We start from the raw sequence: 22,619 nt of genomic DNA, 5'->3' as shown, positions 1-22,619 counted from the left end.
ATTTAGTGCACTAACTTGGGTTGTGGTCTGTAGTTGCTTCAGTGGATTTCCCAACATGCTGGTGGAGGTTTTGCAAAGTTCACAAAGTTACAAAAAAGCAGGTTTGCGCGATTTATTCAACTTAGAAACCCCAAATATCTGTGCATCCAAAACCAATACACTTATTTTTCAAATATTTGTAACAGAGTATAAAATAACATTGGCAATGATAGTGAGCCACATGCGGCTTCACCAAGTCTAAAGACAAAGATATCTGACCACTTGTAGCTCACTGCTCTGGTATATTCATCCAGAATATTCTAGAAAAATATGTCCCAAAAGTTCAAAACATAAACGCCTGCATCTTCTGAGACTTCAGCTCTCAGTCTTCAGACTTCGTGAAGCAGCAAGTGGCTCATTATCCAGGTTATTTTTAGTGCGAGTAACTGTAACAATTCTTATGCAATTTATCCTCTATTGTACAACCTGCAGTGTGCTGCAGTGAGATGAGATTCGCCCAGAGTTCCTAAAGGCTCTGGATGTTGTGGGGCTGTCCTGGTTAACACGCCTCTGCAACATCGCATGGACATCGGGGACAGTGCCTCTGGATTGGCAGACTGGAGTGGTGGTCCCCCTTTTTAAAAAGGATGTGTTCCAACTACAGGCGGATCACACTCCTCAGCCTCCCTGGTAAGGTCTATTCAGGTGTGCTGGAGAGGAGGGTCCGTCGGGAAGTCGAACCGCAAATTCAGGAGGAGCAGTGTGGTTTTCGTCCTTGCCGTGGAACAGTGGACCAGCTTCTCACCCTCGGCAGGGTCCTTGAGGGTGCATGGGAGTTCGCCCCGCCAGTCTACATGTGTTTTGTGGACTTGGAGAATGCTTCGTGGAGTCCTGTGGGGTGTTGCTTCGAGAGTATGGGGTACTGAACCACCTGATACAGGGTGTTCAGTCCCTGTACAACCGGTGTCAGAGTTGGGTATGCATTGCCGGCGGTCAGTCGGACTCGTTTCCAGTGAGGGTTGAACTCCGCCAAGGCTGCCCTTTGTCACCGATTCTGTTCATAACTTTTATGGACAAAATTTCTAGGCGCAGCCGAGGCGTAGAGGGGGTCTCAGTATTGCATCTCTGCTATTTGCAGATGATGTGGTTCTGTTGGCTTCATCAGGCCATGATCTCCAACTCTCACTGGAACGTTTCGCAGCCGAGTGTGAACCGGCTGGGATGAGAATCAGGACCTCCACCAAATCTGACACCATGGTCCTCAGTCGGAAGAGGGTGGAGTGCCCTCTCCAGGTCGGGGATGAGATCGTTCCCCAAGTGGAGGAGTTCAAATATCTTGTCTTGTTCACAAGTGAGGGAAGAATTGAACGGGAGATCAACAGGCGGATTGGTGCAGCGTCTACAGTGATACAGACTTTGTATCGGTCCGTTGTGGTGAAGAAGGAGCTAAGCCGAAAGCCGAAGCTCTCGATTTACCGGTCGATCTACGTTCCTACCCTCACCTATGGTCACGAGTTGTGGGTCGAAGAACAAGATCCCGGATACAAGCGGCCGGAATGAGTTTCTTCCGCAGGGTGTCCGGGCTCTCCCTTAGAGATAAGGTGAGAAGCTCGGTCATCCGGGAGGGGCTCAGAGTATAGCCGCTGCTCCTCCGCATTGAGAGGAGCCAAATGAGGTGGCTTGGGCATCTGTTTAAGAGGCCTCCCAGGCGCCTCCCTGATGAGGTGTTCCGGGCACGTCCCACCAGAAAGAGACCCCGGGGACGACCCAGGACATGCCGGAGAGACTCCGTTTCTCGACTTGCCTGGGAACGCCTCGGGATCCCCTCGGAAGAGCTAGAGAAAGTGGCTGGGGAGAGGGAAGTCTGGGCTTCCCTGCTGAGGCTGCTGCCCCCGCGACCTGACCTCTGATAAGCGGAAGACAATGGATGGATGGATGGATGTTCAACCCCAATTCCAATGAAGTTGGGACGTTGTGTTAAACATAAATAAAAACAGAATACAATGATTTGCAAATCATGTTCAACCTATATTTAATTGAATACACTACAAAGACAAGATATCTAATGTTCAGACTGATAAACTTTATTGTTTTTAGCAAACAATCATTAACTTAGAATTTTATGGCTGCAACACATTCCCAAAAATCTGGGACAGGTGGCAAAAAAGTTGAGGAATGCTCATCCAACACCTGTTTGGAACATCCCTCAGGGGAACAGGCTAATTGGGAACAGGTGGGTGCCATGATTGGGTATAAAAGGAGCTTCCCTGAATTGCTCAGTCATTCACAAGCAAAGATGGGGCGAGGTTCGCCTCTTTGTGAACAAGTGCGTGAGAAAATAGTCGAACAGTTTAAGAACAATGTTCCTCAATGTACAATTGCAAGGAATTTAGGGATTTCATCATCTACGGTCCATAACGTCATCAAAAGAGAGAATCTGGAGAAATCACTGCATGTAAGCGGCAAGGCCGAAAACCAACATTGAATGCCCGTGACCTTCGATCCCTCAGGCGGCAGTCATCAAAAACCGACATCAATGTGTAAAGGATATCACCACATGGGCTCAGGAACACTTCAGAAAACCAATGTCAGTAAATACAGTTCGATGCGACATCCGTAAGTTCAACTTAAAACTCTACTATTCAAAGCAAAAGCCATTTATCAACAACACCCAGAAATGCCGCCGGCTTCTCTGGGCCCGAGCTCATCTAAGATGGATTGATGAAAAGTGGAAAAGTGTTCTTTGGTCCGATGAGTCCACATTTAAATTTTTTGGGGGAAATTGTGAACGTCGTGTCCTCCGGGCCAAAGAGGAAAAGAACCATCCGGACTGTTATGGACGCAAAGTTCAAAAGCCAGCATCTGTGATGGTATGGGGCTGTGTTAGTGCCAATGGCATGGGTAACTTACACATCTGCCATTAATGCTGTGTGAAGGCACCATTAATGCTGAAAGGTATATACAGGTTTGGAGAAACATATGCTGCCATTCAAGGACGTCCCTGCTTATTTCAGCAAGACAATGCCAAACCACATTCTGCACGTCCTCAGTTCCCCAACGTGTATTGAATGTTGTTAAAAGAAAAGGTGAGGTAACACAGTGGTAAACATGACCCTGTCCCAGCTTTTTTGGAACGTGTTGCAGCCATAAAATTCTAAGTTAATGATTATTTGCTAAAAACAATAAATTTGATCAGTTCGAACATTAAATATCTTGTCTTTGTAGTGTATTCAATTAAATATAGGTTGCACATAATTTGCAAATCATTGTATTCTGTTTTTATTTGTTTAACACAACGTCCCAACTTCATTGGAATTGGGGTTGTAAGAATGAACAACCACAAAAAAATTGCTGCATTAAACCTAATTGTACAACTTCTGGTGTGTTATTCGTAGGTCCCTTTCAACATAGAGTATTTCCTCTTGCAGTACATTGAGCTCAATGACGGCACATCGACTAACGGCTCGTTGTGAAACCTAAATCATGTAATATTTATGTAAAGTTTTTGGAGTATTTGGAGTTTACGGTTGATTTTACCTTTAAACTGCAACAGATTTGAATTAGAACAATCAAGTTCTGATTGGGGGCGGCACGGTGAAAAACTGTTGAGCACATCTGCCTCACAGTTCTGAGGACCCTGGTTCAAATCCGGGCTCGCCTGTCTGGAGTTTGCATGATCTCCCCGTGTCTGTGGGTTTTCTCTGGGGACTCTGGTTTCCTCCCACATTCCCAAAACATGCATGGAAGTTTCACTGAAGACTCTTAAATTGTCCGTAGGTGTGAATGTGAGTGCAAACGATTGTTTGTCTATATGTGCCCTGCAATTGGCTGGCGACCAGTTCAGGGTATACCCCGCCTCTCGCTCAGAGTTAGCTGGGATAGGCTCCAGTGTCCCCGCGACCCTAGTGAGGATAAGCGGTACAGAAAATGGATGGATGGAAGTTCCGATTGGAGCACAGACTTTCAGTTTTACCATTTACTATTTAGGAATGCAGTACATCCATGTTAGATGACGATTGTGACGATTTGCAAGGGTTGTTGTCACTCCACTAACTATCTATCTTTTGTGTATCTTTTTTTTTTTGTAGTGAGCGATAGTTCTTTGAATTGGGCAGAGTATAGAGTACCTTAAATGCCCAGTAGAGGCCGACAGAGTAAGTGACAAGTTTTTTGTTGTTGTTGTTTTTTAAAATATTCTGATATATTGCCGTTAGAGGGCGCAGTTTCTCCACATATAATTTAGGCCCGGATAAAACTATGGGCTTGAGGATTTTAAAAGAATGACGGGTTACCCTTTGGGTGTGAAGGGTCTATGAGTTTCACTCCTTATCTTGCTAAATGTTAGGATACCAACTGATTTGATCAATACTCATTTAGAAAAATACCTGACAACAGGGCAAGATTTAAATTCCTCATCAATGTACCTTAGCATTCTTTGTACTCAGGTTGTCATATTACTATATGTTAACATACCAACTGTTAGCATGTTGGCATTATCTCAAGTCTAATTTAAAATGTAGTAGTACCTGAATATCTGAAAAGATTTCAAATGCTTGTCAATCTTCCCTAGTGTGTTTTTATGTACAGGCTTAGGGTTCTCATATGGTAGGTTAGTGTAGCATTTGTTAGCATGTTTGCATTTGATCAATTCTCAGGAGAAATATTTCTTCACTATAGAATCAAATGTAGTAATATGTGTCAATCTGCCTCAGTGTTTTCTCTACTCGGGTTACTTTCTTGAAATCAGTTAGCATTATGGCAAATGAGCTGAATGTAAATGACTATTAATCTGCCTTTGAGTCTTTTCTCGACACACATTGCTATCTGACTGTATGTTAGCATATTGTCAGTTCTCATTAAAAATACAGGGATCTCATTTGATCTGCGTCCTGCGTCTGAGACGCACAAAAATGAGCAGGGATGCCGAAACTAAGATGAATCAGAGTCCGAGGACGCAATGATATGGATGAAAGCATTCGAACGTGGTGCTGGAAATCCGGTGCGTAATTTACATTTTTTTTAAAATTCATTATTATTATTTTTTTTTTTTACAAGACATGGCTCTAAAGTGCGACTAATTTGGTCGCATATGCGCTTTAATTTCAGAATGCTGGAGCTAAAACAAAAGAGAGGGTCCACCTGTACGCCTAGCCATTTGAGGAAGCGTGTGTGTGCATGTGCGTATGTGTGTGTGTGTGTGTGTGTGTGTGTTTGCGTGTGCGCGTACGTGCATGTGCTTTTCAAATGCAGACACACTCATGCTCCAAGCTAAGTTTTCTGACGGCGAGCCGGAAGCTGCACAATTACAGAAAGTTGAGCGTCATAAATGGAACGCCACTGCTACTATGTGCGAACATTTTGGATTCAAACCAGATGAACGGGCCCATCGCGCTAACATCAACAAGCTGGTAGGTCGACTTTGTATGAGTCGGAACAAAGTGACTTAACCTCAAAGTGACAAAATCCATTTTAAACACAATTTCTTCACCTGGGAACAAAAATAAATAAATACGGTGGGACATCTCCCGTTTCCTGTCAGCTTACAATTATGGAACTCTTTGTCCAACAATGCAAATAAAAATGTGGCCGTGGATATGGCGCATGTATACTCACATTATATACTGTACTTTACCCTGGTAAGAGATGTAGCCATTAAACATGTTGACAAAGCCGCGTTTAAAGAAAGGCTGCAGACTTTTGAAAAGTAATGCATAGCTTGAATCAAAACAGGTTGGTTTGATCTGCTTGTGCTGTTATTAATGTTGCTATACTTTGCACTTTTACTTAACCAACTCGAAACTTGATCGACGGTATATTGCCTGGTAAGGCATAAATGACTGTATATACTGTACCTATGTGCCAAATGTTTAATATTTGTTCGTGCAAATATTTGTGAACAGGGTTTGTTTTATTTATCTATGATGTTTTCATTATTGGTCACTGATGTAGTGGTGTAGTGGTACACTCGCCTGACTGTGGTGCGAGCAGCGTGGGATCAGTTCCCACTCAGTGAATGTGAGTGCGAATGGTTGTCCTTGTCTATATGTGCCCTGTGACTGACTGGTGACCAGTTCAGGGTGTAGTCCGCCTTTTGCCCGAAGTCAGCCGGGATAGGCTCCAGCGCCCCGCGACCCTAACCAGGATAAGCGGTGTTGAAAATTGATGGATGGTTTTGTTTATTGTTCCACATTACAATGCAAATGTTCAATATATTCTTCGAGTTACTTGTTCTTAAAAAGTATGTCCTTGAATTATTCTGCTCTAATATCATTATATCAGTGACATAAAATGCATCAACAATACTATTGTTTGTCATGATAGTTTTTGGGAAAATATATCGTCTTAAAAAATTAAAATGGAAAAAATAAAAGCATATCATATATTGAGAGAGGGGGCAATGGATAAAACAAAAATATTGTACAAATAGTATATAAAAAATAAAGTAACAACTGGAATAAAAATCTACACTATAACGGGACAGCGAAACAAGAACCGTGATATAGCGTAGAATTACTGTATCTGTATTCCGTGATGATAAGTTGCAGGGACTCATTGTTGTTCCAGGGCTAGGACTCCTTGTTTCCAGACATGTGCATCCTGGGACTTACATAGTTTCAAGTGTAAAATGATCTATGAAAATAGTACCATGACTACTGGCAAAGTTAAACCCTAAATCTTCCTTGGCACTTTCACTTCTCAGGTTGCCATCTTGCTTTATGCTAGCATACAACTGTTAGCATGTTATCTTTTGATCGCTTTATTAGTATAGTACAGAGTTTCTACTCCAGATACTGTGTGGTACTTAGTTTGCGTGGGTATTTAATGTACTGTAATCCAATGCAAGTAAGAAAATAAGCGGATTTGTATGTTTGAAAAAATTGCTTCAAGTCTGAAAATATTTAGCGAGAAAGTAGTGCAGTGCTGAGCGATGTCACGTTGTGACAAAGCACAGAGTCGATCTGCTTTCGCTGGCATGCAGAGAGAACACACACAGTCATGGTTTTGGCGTTTGTCAGTGACTAAAATCCAAAACCAATCTCATGTTGTGCACATGAATAAATTCGAAATTGATCAGCGTCACTGCACACCATTCTTAGATTTTAATTGGTATGATAGAAATTTACCGTAACCAGCTGCTGCAGGTGACTGGATGATAAAGCCTTTATCATTAGACATGGTGAAGCAGCATGTGGCCCATTATTTAGATTAATTTCGAATGTTTGTCCTACCAAATCACTGTCAAGTAGAGTCAATCCCGAGTTTCGAGTTTAGTGTTTAAAAAAAATTCCGCCGAATCCCGAGTGTTTTGAAAAAAAACCCCAAATGCAATTAAAGAAAAAAAATTAAACACTCCGACAGGGTTTGAACCCAATCCTGAGCCAAAATTTGACCGAATCCCACTCCCATTCATTCACCCAGTCAATCCTGCTCCATTTTTCTTCCACATTTATTAACAAAAGCCGTATTAGTCCCTTTGTTTAGCAATGTTTAGCTCGATACTGAAAGGAAATGTTCAAATATCGATTTGATTAAAAATAAAATAAATCATGGTTTCACTCCCGTCATGGTTTCCACTCCCGTCAACTCCCGCCATCATGGTTTCGTTCATTCCCGGCGACTTTGTTTTCATAGTTCCTGCTCTCGCCCGCTCCTAATGACCTTCGCTCCCGCTCCTGCCGAATCACGTGATTGATGGTGAAATTCACTGCCATCCCACGAGAATCCCACGGGACCCACGGAAAATTTCAGCTTCTAAGTCAGAAGTGCTAATCACTATCCACCGTGCTGCCGTAACTCTAACTTGACAATAGATGAGTTTCTGTATCCAATACAGTCCATCTGTGTCTTCTTCAAGTTCAAACGAGGCCAATCGTTATTTTACAGTACATCTTGCTCTTCAAATAGTATTTCCTGTACAAAGCCTCCCTTTTGTTTCTCATCCCTTTCCGACTCACACAGCGGTCCTCATCTCGCCCCCCTGGTGTCTGGCGAGGCTGCAGGCATCCCAGGAATGCCCCGACGCGGGGTGCCATTGGCCTGCGCCACCCACATTCCTGCGGCATACCATGGCAGCGCTTCAGGGGAAATATGGCGAGAGTGCCACTCGCCAGCTCCGTCTAAGGCGTTCAGACGCTGTGGCTAATCCGCTCGCCGATAGCGGACCGTCCAAACGCGGGTTCAGACAGGATTGCGGCAGTCGCTGAAATTTCCTCTGCAGGTGTTTGGTTGTGCTGAATCCGTTTGTTCAGGCCTTATGAAAGTGTGCTTTCAAGTCTGATTCTTATGTCTCTCTGTGGGTTTACTTGTTGAAATGAGCGTAAAACGACTTTTCCATCATACCAGGGTGGTGGAAAATGTTCAATGGCCCCATAAGTGGTTCAGTTGTGTGTTGTATCTATCTATTTATCTAGCTAGCTAGCTCGCTGTCTGGCTATCTGGCTGGCTGTCCGTCCGTCCTATGTTGAGCAGCCAGTCACTTTCCAATGTTCCATTTCTGACTTTGTGGTTATCATCAGTTTTCCCTCTTTTCCTTGACAATAGATGGGTTTCTGTATCTAGTATCTTTCTGTAATGGCATCACAGCAAAAGCTAAAGTAAAAGCAAAAATCCTTGTGGAAATCTAGATTGCTCTGTATAATCTCCTCTTAAAGAAATTCAAAAGACTACTCTTGGTGTCTTACATTTTCCAAAACAGTAAGAGTAATTCGACACTCCTTAGTTAGCTAATCTGGAAGCACAGGTTGGGTTTTCTGCGAGGACTATATGGCTTCCGCCTATGTTGGTTTCATTGAAGACTTCAATTCGATTATTTTTTGTTGGTTTTTGGGGTTTTTTTTGCCCATAATTTCATGTCAGTGTGAACATTACAATTCCGATTTTATTTTCAAATTCGACCAGGGCGTCTTTCGTATGTGGATATAAATTGGATATGTATCCGATGCGACTGCATCAGGTCGAGTTCATCTGACCTATATTTCATCAAAAGGCGAAAACCGTCACAGTTGTTCGACAAATAGACAAGTGCAAAAAGTAATGGCAGATGAAAGAACAGAAAACAGTCAATGGTGAAAAGAAAATGCTTTCGAACTAAATATATCAGGGGACCAGTCAGTTCAAGCACAAAGTCCTTGAAATAGTCACAAATGCGTCAGGATGAGGGACCATATTTACTTTCGTAAACACTGTGACGTCGTGTTTTGTGCGAATGCGTGTCACTTCGAGGCCGCATTTAGTTCACAGTAGAAGTCGCATTTGTTTTTGTGACTTAATGACTTCACACATGCTTTTAATTCCAAACACCGCATTTCAGTTTAGATTCTAATCACTTGGCTTTTCTGTTTGCTGTGCTAATCTGACCAGCCGCTAGCTTTAACTTCAAAGACCGAGGGTAGCATTACGTCATTTCTTTGACAAACTGTATCTCCACCCCAAAGTTGCGAGGGACGCCAACCGGCTCCCATTTGAAATAAAGTGTTACTAATTCTTACTACTGCTAGTACAGACACACATTTTCTGGAAGTATAAGGCAACCTCGCATACACCCCGGTCCATCGGCCGCTCTTTGGTCGGCCCTTTCAGCACTATAAGTCGGGCTGTTTTTGTAACAAAACAAGGCTTAATCCTAAATTCAGGGAGTCGTGAATGTGCCTCAACAAATGGCAGACAAATGAGAAGGATTAGCCGGGGCCCGTGAAAGAGTGAAAGGTTTGCCATTGATCTACGGTGGTCCTTTTCTCTTTCAGGGCCACTCGTCTGAAAACCCCACTGGGTAAGAGTATATAGGGCCACTCCAGAGCCCCCTAGGCCACCGAGAGACACACAACAGTTACAATTAGTCTCAGGAGCTGTAATGGCAATTCAATAAGCGCTCAAAAAAAAAAAAAAAAAATGTGCCTTCCTCCGTCTACCCCCTCCCGTCGCGCCCGCCATTTTCGTCGACATACATAAGATTGGTATTATGAGCACTGTTTGAGGGGCTGTGTTTTCTTTTTCTTTCTTTCTTTCCCACCCACCACAGTTCTTTTCAGCCGCTGGGAGAGAAAATGACCACACAGGGTTTCAAGGGTTCCAGAGGTTACGGGTTGTTGTCACTTGAGTTAGGGTGACTTGTGGCCTCTACAGTCCGCAGCCGAAACCCTCCAAACGTCCTCTTCTATCACGACTTTGAACTCATTTGGAAGCTTCCAAACTCCCCGTTTTTTTGTTTAAATGAGATGACATTTGCCGCACTTTGCAGATGTTTCCATTGAGCTCCCTTGACACTTTGGCCCACGTCAGTCTGATCAAGCAAAGCCCATACACTCGTGTTTTTCACATCAACACATCATCTTCCTGATCTCTTTTCCATCCTTTTTCACTGCTCCTTTTGGGACCTTTGTTGATTTTGCGCCCCAAATCATGGCTTTACCCTTTTGATCAGGAACCGTCATTCTCAACGCAATGATTGTAATGACAGCCACACTTTGGCATTTATGGAGGACACTTTGACGCTGATGAGTAGGCCAGTCCACCATGACTCTGTTTTAGTGCTCAGTGCCAGTATGTCACATAAGAGGATGTACCTGCTCATTCACTTCCCTTGCAAACATTTACAGTCCGGCGCCTTAAATCTTGTCAAATTTTCGGGAAAAATTCATTTAAATATCTAAAACTGTCAAAACGTGTGCCATTGGCAGACCTCGCTAGACCTCATTGCAACCAACTCTTGGCTTTTTCTTTGGCTTTCTATGAGTCGTCACTTGGTCGATTTTTTTTTTTTGCTTCCTGTTGCATGCCAAAATTTGAGTCAGGAGTGAGCTTCAGATATGCTAAAGCTCAAGTGAAGTGAAAAAAGAAGTTGGCATGCTCTTTCAGCCATTTATGGAGCAGTCAAACACACAAATCCAAAATGAAAATACTCACAAGGAGCATGGAGCAGATTCTACCGATTAACTAACCGCATGGTGAACAGCCAACCAGGCTGGGTTAGGGTTAGGGCTCCTGATTTCACTCCCTACTAGACACACAGCAACATACGAATGTACTGCAGTGTGTTTGTGTGTGAGACTTTTGGATTAATGACACCTTATAAAACCAATTGATTTTGTTACATTCACTTTTATTGTTTTGTATTATACTTGCATATTTTTATTGTATAATACAGTGCTAATTGTCTCAATTATAACCATCTCAAAAAGTTTGGTTTTTATTTTTTTATATTATTATTATTTTTTTAATATTCTTTCTTATATATAATAAAATGTATATAATGTATAAATATCTGTATATACAGTGGGGCAAAAACGTATTTAGTCAGCAACCAATTGTGCAAGTTCTCCCACTTAAAAAGATGAGAGAGGCCTGTAATTTTCATCATAGGTATACCTCACCTACGAGAGACAAAATGAGAAAATCCTGAAAATCACATTGTCTGATTTTTGAAGAATTTATTAGCAGATTACGGTGGAAAATAAGTCATCCATCCATTTTCAACACCGCTTATCCTGGTTAGAGTTGCGGGACGCAGGAGCCTATCCCAGCTGACTTCGGGCGAAAGGCGGACTACACCCTGAACTGGTCGCCAGTCAGTCACAGGGCACATATAGACACAGACAACCATTTGCACTCACATTCACACCGTCACTGAGTGGGAACTGAACACACGCTGCCTGCACCAAACTCAGGCGAGTGTACCACTACACCATCAGTGACTTGGAAAATAAGTATTTGGTCAATAACAAAAGTTCATCTCAATATTTTGTTATATACCCTTTTTTGGCAATGACAGAGATCATACGTTTTCTGTAAGTCTTCACAAGGTTTTCACGCACTGTTGGTGGTATTTTGGCCCATTCCTCCATGCAGATCTCTAGAGCAGTGATGTTTTTTGCCCCACTGTGTGTGTGTGTGTGTGTGTGTGTGTGTGGGTGTGTGTGTTTGTGTTTGTGTGTGTTTGTATATCCATCCTTCCATTTTCTGAGCCGCTTCTCCTCACTAGGGTCGCGGCTGTGCTGGAGCCTATCCCAGCTATCATCGGGCAGGAGGCGGGGTACACCCTGAACTGGTTGCCAGCCAATTGCAGGGCAAATACAAACAAACAACCATTCCCACTCACATTCACACCTACAGGCAATTTAGAGTCTCCAATTAATGCATGTTTTTGGGATGTGGGAGGAAACCGGAGTGCCCGGAGAAAACCCACGCAGGCACGAGGAGAACATGCAAACTCCACACAGGCGGGGCCGGGATTTGAATCCCGGTCCTCAGAACTTTGAGGCAGTCGTCCACCGTGCCGCAAATATATAAAAAAATCTGGTGTGCCGTCTTGGCCGCCACACATACAGATTTCCGGTTATTATGAATAACACTTGAGTTCTGGGCAGTCCTTGCCTCATTTTAGCAGCCAATCATATTGCAGTAGGGGCGTGTCCTGGCTAGGTCTCCATTGTCTGTCTACATGTTGTTGCTGAACCATTTGTGTTCAATCCATTGCTTAAAGGGTTAAAGCACCACGACATATATGCTAATTTGATTTAGATGTTAGATATATGTATATGTAGATATAGATATTCGATATATACTAATTATTAAACTAGCTGGGGCCTTTCTTTCGGTGGTTGTTTGGCTCTTTTAAATACACAAGGTGCAATTCTGTCTCTGTTTTATGTTTAGTTTGACAATGAACTTCAACGGGGAGTGACAAACAGTTTGAAGTCTCTTTTTTGATTCATTTTTCCCTATTTGCCAAACTGCTGCACATTGTAAAGTGCGTTACGTTCACTGCCACCATAAAGCGCTCATATCTCAAGTCAAAGCAAAAAAAATAAAAGCGAACGACGGCTCCTATCTCAGAAAAACGTAAGTTGGGTCACTCGTATCTCAAGGCACCACTATATTTGACTTTTGATTCAACTTGTGGGACAGTTAAGAAAGTAAAAGTTTTACTTAAAGCATTGCCCATATATTTAATACAAGTTGGTGACAGTTTGGACATTGGAACAAATGATTCCAAATATGATTGGAGTCATTGGGAAATTTTGTTTCGCAAGTCGACCAATTTAAGGGTGCGTATGGTGGTCAACCTTGGAAGTAGCATTGTATCACAAATCTGTAGTAGTTATCCGCGAATGCAAATAACATGAGGGCATTTTGCAAAGAGGAACAGCTGAATACAAGCGTAGGTGCGGACCCCCCATGCTGCTATCTGGCTGCCGCCGGGTTGAACTACAGTGCGATGATGCGACGCCCTCCTGACCAGACGTGTTCCCCGTCGCAGTGGTCTCACTTAAAGACGCGCTGAAAGCTTGGCCTTTATTCACCCTCCCAACGGCCGGCATTCATCGCCGAGTCTCCTTTCTGCTTGCTGAAAAGACAGAGTGGCCTCCTGTGCCACTGGAGCGCTCGACTGTGTCTAAATGACCTTGATGCCCCCCCGCGCCGATCATAAGCGCTGCCCCACTGGGATTCTTGTCATGATTATGATGATGATGATGATGGCCATGAGGAGGAGGATGAGGGATTATGGTGGAGGATTCCGATGGAGATGTTACAAACACTTAACTGTCAGTGAGCAAGCACAAAGGCTTAAACGCCATTGTCGCCTTTCACAATACAGTGGAACCTCCAAGTACCCTGTCCTTGAGTTTGTACAATTTTCAATTTGAGCAATATAGAGAGTATCCCCTGTTCATCGTGGGGATACGTTCAAGACCCACCAGCTATTGAAAATATTTGAACACAAACGGTGGAGCAACGAATCGAAACAGATATTATAACAATACTCACAAAGATATATTATTTCTCCTCTGCAAAGAACGACTAATATTACTGTGGTATACTGAGCAGTTGCGACGTCTCCTTCATGTACATATATCCGTATGTCTGTATTATACTGCTCCCAGGTGGCCAAGGCGTGCACACCAGAAGGACCAGCATAATGTCCATTGAATAGAAATAATTTTTTTTTACCAAGAACAATATAATAGAGTGCTATTTGTCTTATTACAAAACACATTACATATTTGGAATGCATTAATGAAGTTCATTGCAGGCTGTTCATAACCTCAAAACTGTATATGACAGAACAGTTGTAAACCAAGGACCCTCTGTTTTACCAATGAAAAATAAGGTCGAAATTGGACATTGACCAATGCTATCGGAATAGATTGTTTTAAGTTTTAAGTGAACGTAGTACTAAAGAATACCATCATACTTCTCTTGGGGTTTCAACCGTAGTGGTAGAGTAGAGCTGCTGTAGACACATTGATGTCAGTTTATTGATTGACAGAGTCTTAAGACTTGGTGAAGCAGCATGGGGCTCACCAGCCAGTGTTATTCTTATACCCTCTTTCAAGTAACTGTCAACAATTGTATGTTTGTTGTCACAAGTTCCATAACCCGAATATGTACTCGTCGGATCATGCCGTGGGCTATCACTAACCTACACATAGAAACCACATACAGTATATTGGGACCATTGTAAACCAAGGACCCTCTGTATTTCAATTGAAAAAAGGGTTTGAAATCAGAGGTCGACCAGTGTGACCAGAATAGATTCCGTTCGACCTTGATGGTTTCACTGTAGCATTCTAAATGAGCTCAACATGACTCGATAATAACGCAGTTAAAGACTACAAACTAGCTTGAATATATTAAATGTTTTATTAGGCTTGTTGTGGAGAAAAACGTTAGCAAGAACCATTTATTTAGTGTACAAAATGAATGATCTGAACTGTTGCTGCTACGTCGCATCGAGTGCACCTACAGCGTCTATGTAATGCAGGCAACGGCAAATGTGGAAACGGATGTTAGTTGACTTTACATTACCAAGTGAAGGCTTAACCAAGTGAAGCATTAGAGCCACACTTGACAACACTTGAGAGTTGAATGCACACAACATACAGCTTATCTAAAATCTGCTACTTGTCCATCTATTTGTCAAAATTCTTTTTGGGTTTGAGGTCTCTTAAGTAGTCCAGTATCCAAGGCAGCGGTGACACTTCTTTGTAATGATTTTTGTTGGCTGAGATACTTCGTATTGAGTTGAAGGAAAAGCTGGCTTTTCTGTTCAACAATGGGAAATCCTGTTGACTCTCTCACACACACACACACACACACACACACATACACACACACACACACGCATACACACGCACGCACACACACACGCCTGAGGATAGTACCACTCTACTGTCAGTCTTTTCAACATGGGGAAAATAACTTAAAAGCACAAACTAGCTCAACAAATAAATGTCACAAATCTGATCAAATGTACATATATGTGACACATGGGTGAACGAAGGTGGGTGATGAAGACATCCGGGTCGCCGCTTCCAGTGCCAAGCGAGCTAGGAGGGCAGCATGGGCAGGAAGTGAGTGGACGGGTGTTGTCTCCTGGCCTTGTGGCCTCGCCGTGGCTTCCCCCGCCCGTTCAGCGAAACAAACATCTGCCTGCCGCCGTGCTTCCAGCGTAGTGAGGCGTACGTGTTGTAGCCGTTCTCCTCGATGCGCTCCTTGAACTTGCAGCTTGAGTTGTACTTGATCTGCAAGGACGACAGAGGAGACATTAGCAGCAACATTTAATGCTTATGTTGTAACTCGATGCTAATGTCTGTATTTGTCAGGTGCAATGGAAGAATTCCATTTAGTAAATTAGCAGCTGGGTCACATTTGAAGAACAATGTTTCGATGTTACAAATGATGCACAATAAACTAGTTTGCGAAGTGGTGTAAGAACCTTGTGACACGGAACAAAAATGCACGCTCAGTTACCGCCATACTGACTGTAATTATGTAGATGGTTCGGTCTGATTTATGTACACTTTAGGGTTAGGTCAGGGTGGTAGGAACAGAACTTAGTTGTAAAATGAGGAGCCCCTAAAGATTCGTGTCAATGAACCCATTTTTCAATTAATTAATTAATTAATTAAACCTAAAAGTCCTATTATTATTGTGATGTATCATCCCATATATGTCTTTTTGTTGTTGTTGAGAAAATAGTCAAATGTTTTTGTCATTTCCAGAAACAATTTTGAAAATCACTTGTTAAAATGTGAATTTCTTCCCTCATTAAACATTGATTTTAATATCATAATATTACAGTTTTACTTTATCTTTGAAAAATGCAACTTTATTCTCATAAGATTATGATCTTAACCCGACGAATTAGCCCAACAAATTTTGTAATTTAACAACTTATTTATGTAAAGTAGGCAGCTTTTTCCCCCTGTGGAATTTAGGGGTACACATGGAAATGATGTTTAATAATCATTAGGATGATGAGGGGGTTCCAATTTTCTGAAATTTCTCCCAGTTAAGGGGTAAAAAAACGTTAAGAACTCCATAACTTTTTTGAAAGTGAGGACACTTGAAGAGGTGTTTTGCCAGTTTTGTATTTTGGTGCAGAAATCTACATCGATTGAATTAGGAAACTAAACAAGGGTTGACCTGACGTGGTAGTTAGTCAGTTTTGCGTGAAGATGAACAGATGTGTGAAGCCAATGCAAGCAAAGCATAGCCACTCTTCCATGGGTGCTTAGCACTCCTTATCAGATAGTACAACATTCTACCTTCTTTTCTATATGCGGCGCTCTGTGTTGATAACACGCGAATGCTACAAGCGCGGCGGGATGTTATTGCGGCTTCGCTTTGTAGCAGGTTGAAGGTGATCCTTATCGCTCGGCTGCTGACTGATTGCGTGTCTCGTTTTTCGCGGAGGTAGACCGCACACCTCAGGCCTGATCTTAAACAAAGAGGCGGGAATACATTTAAAAGCTTGATGTGCAGTGCACACAATAAAGAAAAAAGAGGGATGGCACGCAAAGACTTTTAAAAGAACCAGGTGGCTCTTTGTCATTGCTTGGCTTTTTTGTGTCTGCTATGTATTTTGACAGTTAGACAAGGTGCTGTAGCCCAGGTGTTACAGCCGTAATGAACAGGAACACGGTGACCTCATGGTGAAGTTAACAGGGGAGCTGCAGGTTTAGCCAAGACATATTGAAGACATTTGTAAGACCTCTGTGATCAAATTTAAGAGCTCTCCTTCACTAAATCACTAAGCTGTTCTTTTGATTGGGAAATTTTTACAAGAAGGTAAAAACTTATTCCAACCCTAATAATAACACATTGTATTGGATCATATGTGTTTAGTGAGTCTACCATACCAGCAGTGTCGGGGAGTAACGAATTACATGCAACGATATTATGTAATTTAATTACATCATTTATGTAACTGTAATTAGTCCATTACATTACTGGGAGAAAATGTTTAAGTAAATTACAGTTGTTTTGGGAAATTTCCATGTTTACAAATTTTAGTTACATTTGAAAAATTGTCACAAAAGCTGAGATTTTTTGTTTTGTCATATCACTTCCTTCTTCTAAAGCCGGCACTTGTGATTGGCTCTTTGTGGTCATGTGCTTTTCTGCGATGGTCTCATCCATCCATCCATTTTCGGCACCGCTTTATCCTCACAGGGCTCGTGGGCGCGCTGGAGCCCATCTCAGCTATCTTCGGGCGAGAGGCAGGGTACACCTTGAACTGGTCGCCAGCCAATCGCAGGGCACATATAAACAAATAACCATTTGAGCACACATTCACACCTAAGGGCAATTTAGAGTCTTCAATCAATCTACCATGCATGTTTTTGGGATGTGGGAGGAAACCGGAGTGCCTGGAAAAAACCCACGCAGGCACGGGGAGAACATGCAAATTCCACACAGGCGGGGCCGGGATTTGCCCGGTCCCCAGAACTGTGAGGCAGATGTGCTAACTAGTCGCGCACCGTGCTTATGACGGTACCTATTGCTCCATTTTCATATCTTTTAATACAACAATCGATTTTTAAAGGTTTTTTTCCTCTAATAGACGCCATTCCTAAATGAATAGCTGGTTGTGTCGTTCACTTGCATGTATAAATGCTGCAGCAGCCGGACCCTCAATATATATATATATATATCCCCTTTGTCCACTTGTACGATAAGTAAACACCACATCCCAAATAAACTTTCCATTTGTGAAAAATAGAATGTGAACAATTTTTACAGAAGACCTCACATCCTGGCTTCTGCTCAATAAGACACGGGTTGCGTCGTCCACTTGAAAATATAAATGCCACAACCCGCATAGATGCCTTCTTTTGTCCTGTTCAAAATAAGACTAAATACAAATGTGTCTACTTCTTGAGAAAAGATTTCCAAAGAAAACTTACCAATGTTCTTTATCAAGTCTGTGGCCTTTTTAAGACCTTGAATGGTGGATTTAAGGCTCAAGTTTCATTTTTAAGGATTTAAGGCCTTCATTTTGGGTAATAAAATTTAAGACCTTTTTATAAGGCTACTTTGATGGAATTTAGGACCTATCCTTCGCTAAACGTGACCACTAACAGCTCTCACTCAGCTGAACTAGATGCTCTTTCATTACCTGATAAAATGTCCAGTGATCTACTGTGCGAGTGTTAACTTGCATAACTAGCATAAACAGGTGAGAGAGTGACAAAGGCTATTTTAATACAGTGAGAGGTTTTGTATTCTTTGAGAGAAATACAAGGATATACTTCCTCAAATAGTGGCTTCTGCTAGTTGCCTTTGTCCACTTGAATTTGTGAACGGCAAACCCAACAATATGCAACATTTTTATTGTAGAGCATATTTCCGATACCATATTATTTTCCTGACTCCCACCAAATAGATGGCACTTGCATTATCTACTTGTAAAACTAAACGCCAAACCCCAAATAGACTCCTCCTTTTAATTTTTTTATAGTGAGTGCAGACTAATTCGAAATTTTTCAAATTCTTAAGAAAAGCTTCCAAAGAAAACTTAGCAGTGTGGTTTATTGAGTCTGTGGCCTTTTTAAGACCTTTGAACGGGGGATGTAAGGCTCAAGTTTAATTTTTTAGGATTTAAGGCCTTTATTTTGGATAATAAAATGTAAAACCTTTTTAAGGCGACTTTGATCAAATTTATGACTTGTCCTTCGCTAAATTTGACCACTAATGGCTTTGACTCAGTGCAGCAAGCTGTTCCTTTACTTCGTAATCAAGTTCAATCCAGTCAATCTATCAATTTACGTGCTTAACTAGCATAAAGAGGAGTAAGGTGAAAGGATGGGCTAGTTTAATACAAACGTGCTCTTTGCTAGAAAAGCAAGACGGCCAGCAGCGGTGCTCCACTTGAATAAATAAAAGACGCACCCCAAATAGACATTGTTCTTTGCCCAAATGAAAAACTAAATATGCAGCATTTTATACTATACCATATTTCCTCATACATACGCAGAAGTAGACAGTAATTGCATCTTTCATTTAAAATAAATAAGCACCGCACCTCCAATAAATGTCTCCTTTTTTCCTATCCAAAATGTTTAAATCAGTGTTGATTATTGTGTCTGTGACTTTTTTTAAAAATTCAAATGGCAGATTTAAGGATTAAGTATAATTTTTAAACATAATTAAAGCCTTCATTTTGGAAAATCCGACAATGCGCGAACACCCTGGTTAAGACAAATTTCGGATGTCTCCCGAGATTTACCTCCTACTCTAAAGGTTGACCGGTTGTATACGCACCGATCCGAAGAGCGTGCCTTTCTTGGACATGGCTAAGTACAGCCCGGTGCTGACAGACTTGATGGCAACAACTCCCACACTGACAGATCGGATTTCCATCAGACCTGGAAAATAAAAGAGAGAACAAGAGTCGCAGTTAGCTTTTTTTTTTTTTGGAGTGTGTGTGATCCTCATCAAAAGCCTCTGCTCAATCAATGGGATGCCAGATGCTCTTTGGCCAATACAAGAGAGAGAGCACACACAGACACAAAGCTTTTATCCAACACACGTTGAATTAGATCATATTGCTAAACCGAGGTGATTCTTACGGAATTGTTTACAGGGTTGGGGGACTGTTAAAAGCCTCGTGACTGCAGGTGGGATGCCGCATTCCGACGATGGCCACAGTTGCTTGCAGACGGCCACAAAAAAAAATAACCTGCGTCTAGTTCAACCTCACGAGTGCTCCTGCTCACACCGAGAATAAACTGGCAGGTTTGCAGGCTAATTGTTTCCTCTGGGCACCGGCTTGCAAACGAGTCCCATGTGGATCACGCTTGATCTGGCTTTTGTCTGCACGCAAAAAAAAAAAAAATAAAATAAAAAAGGCGAACAACGATCGTCACAAACATTGAGGGTATGCCCCGAAGGCTTTAACCTGAATAGGAGCTAATTACTGCATGAAAAGATGTTTCTTTTGATGACTGCTTTTCCCAACTTTATTTGAGCACAAGAGCACCCGGATATGGCTGCTCACGTGTGATGAAAGCTTTCAGACTCCAAAAAAATGAAGAAAATAACAAGCAATAAAAAGATGAAATTGTGTCACTTAGGGGTCGATCACTGCGAAATAATCTGTAAGTAAAGACTGCAGGAGAAGTTAGACAGTTCCTCCAAAAGCTGCTGCAAGGAAATTAAGGAGTTGTAAAAATAAAAAGAAATAACAGCTGCTTTTGCATGACCACAAAACAGAGAAACATTTGGGAGCTGTCTCAATAAATAAAACTGACCTGCTGTGAAAAACACATGCCACAGGTCTTTACTACAGTATATATATATATATATATAAAGAAAGATTTAAAAAGTGGCAAAATCCATGTAAGTGACTTTAACTGTGATAGAAAAAAAATTCAGTCTCCACCTGAAATGGAAATATACTAGAACAGGCTGCTACATGTGATAAAGCCTTTGTCTTTAGACTTGGTGAAGCAGCATGTGGCACAACTGGCTGGCAAAGTGATTGTTGAGCGCTCTGTTCCAAGTGTCCATCCATCCATTTTATCTCAGATGACTTGGGGCAAAAGGCTGACTACACTCTGGACTGGTCACCAGTCAATCACAGGGCAGAGACAGACAACCTTTTATGCTCACATTCATTCCGCCACTGAGTACGAATGAGCCATCAGTGACTTGTGTTCCAAGTAACTAAACAGTTATCGTATACTGTAAGTTTGTAACCACAAGGTGACTCCTGTTTAGTGTGACAGCAAGTGTGACAGTAGTTGTCATGTTAGTCAGAAGACCTTGTATACTAGTCTCAGTCCATTTGCTCTGTAAACTTTTTCTTCTTTCCAGCAAGAAATGAACTGAAAGGACAAGTCTTAGTTTGTTTGTGTTTTAACAGTAATATAATCATCATGGAGATACAGCGTTACACTGTTTTTCAAAATTTCAGGTTTTTAGCATGTCTAAAACAGGACCCAGTCTCGCACCACCATAAGTCGCCCCTCCCCCACTATATAAGCACTTGAGCGCCTTTGTTCGCATCAGTGGTTATCCGACGCCTTTGTGACATGTAGTTAGCTAGCTATGACCACACCCCGAAAATGCATCATCCCTTCAGATAGTCCACTGTTGTGGCCGCCTTAGAGCGCCTTGTTGTTGGTCGCAAGTGTGCGTACATCACAGAGAGAAAGCAGAAGAGCGAGGGGGAGGAAAACGTTTTCTGACTTGTCAGCCAGCATGTGGACAGGGGCGATATGCTGGGGTGGGGGTTGGCTGGTAGACACTTTGGAACACCTCGTTGTCGTGGCATGAAAAAGCCCCGCGACCACCTGGTGGGACATACTGTATTCCAGCCACCGGAGGCTTTAAGCGGCTACATTTTCACGGCTCAAACGTAGTGTAGGCATGAGGAACTGGCTAGACGAAATAGCATCTGTTTTTCCAGGTCGTAGAAGTGATATGTGTTGTTGACAGTGAGTGGGGCGTGGTTTCATTGCATTCAGCGGGCACGCCCACTGCATTCAGGAGTAGAGAGAATGGCTTGGGATTTTTTTCACAATTTTGAAGTCTCAATTTGTATTCGGGCCATTTTTTTTAATCATTAAAATTTGGCAGGCTTCTTTACATGCTTGTCTTCTCTGAGGTGTGTCAAATTTATAAGACTTAGACTAAGAGACCAATAAAGATGGCATATTACGAGCAAAACGGTCATTTTAGGAGAATAAAGTACAGTGTTCCCTAATTTTTCACGGTTAATGGGGACCATAACCCCCCGCGAAAGGTGAAAACCCGCAAAGTAGGATTTGCCCTCCCCCCTAGGAATTTTCGTATATGTGTATGTGGGTACCAGAATGTTCAAAATATGTAAACAGTATTTATATTTTACATATTTGAGTTATATTTGAACAGTACACGTATTTACTTAAATCTTTAATTATAAAACCTTAAACGGTAATTAACATTCATCAACATTGCCTTCTGAGAGAGGCGAAGAGGCTTGCGTTGGTGGCGGAGGAGAGGCTCTCACTTGACTCGTAGAGGCTTTAGGTTCACTTGGAGACTCTTCTGCTGGAGGCGCTGATGGGGTTTTACCGTGGAGAAAAACATGGTGATGGGTAGTTGTTGTCTTTGTTTTTTCTTTTGCTTCAAAATTCCCCTGTACAAGGACATAATCCCGTCTCTTATTACACGGAGTTACCACACGTTTTGATTCCTTATTGAAGCAATTTTGCGGATGTTTGCTTCCTCTTTCTTGATGTAGCGCACTGAAGATTAATTCATGCCATAATGGCGTGCCACAGATGCATAACGTCTGCCCTCTTTAATCAAATCTAAAAGTTTCACTTTTTCGCTGATGGTCATCGTCTTCTTCTTCCCCTTGGGCGCCCCGG

The 22,619-nt window shown here is 42.1% G+C and overlaps 1 protein-coding gene across 1 annotated transcript in view; it reads right to left on the bottom strand.

The window, feature by feature from the left end:
* Positions 1 to 15,267: 15,267 nt before the first annotated feature.
* Positions 15,268 to 22,619, bottom strand: part of fgf22 (fibroblast growth factor 22) — a 41,765-nt gene continuing 34,413 nt past the window's right edge. Inside the window, exons 2-3 of the mRNA XM_061684038.1 lie at positions 19,525 to 19,628; positions 15,268 to 15,500 (exon numbers count right to left, since the gene is read on the bottom strand). Coding sequence (XP_061540022.1) covers positions 15,306 to 15,500; positions 19,525 to 19,628 — 299 coding nt within the window. The 3' untranslated portion in view covers positions 15,268 to 15,305. The remainder of the gene's footprint in view (positions 15,501 to 19,524; positions 19,629 to 22,619) is intronic.

This window comes from Phycodurus eques, chromosome 8, assembly GCF_024500275.1.
Source record: "Phycodurus eques isolate BA_2022a chromosome 8, UOR_Pequ_1.1, whole genome shotgun sequence".
Classification (NCBI taxonomy): domain Eukaryota; kingdom Metazoa; phylum Chordata; class Actinopteri; order Syngnathiformes; family Syngnathidae; genus Phycodurus; species Phycodurus eques.
The sequence above is the reverse complement of the archived record's forward strand: the minus strand, read 5'-3'. Positions and strand labels throughout refer to the sequence as shown.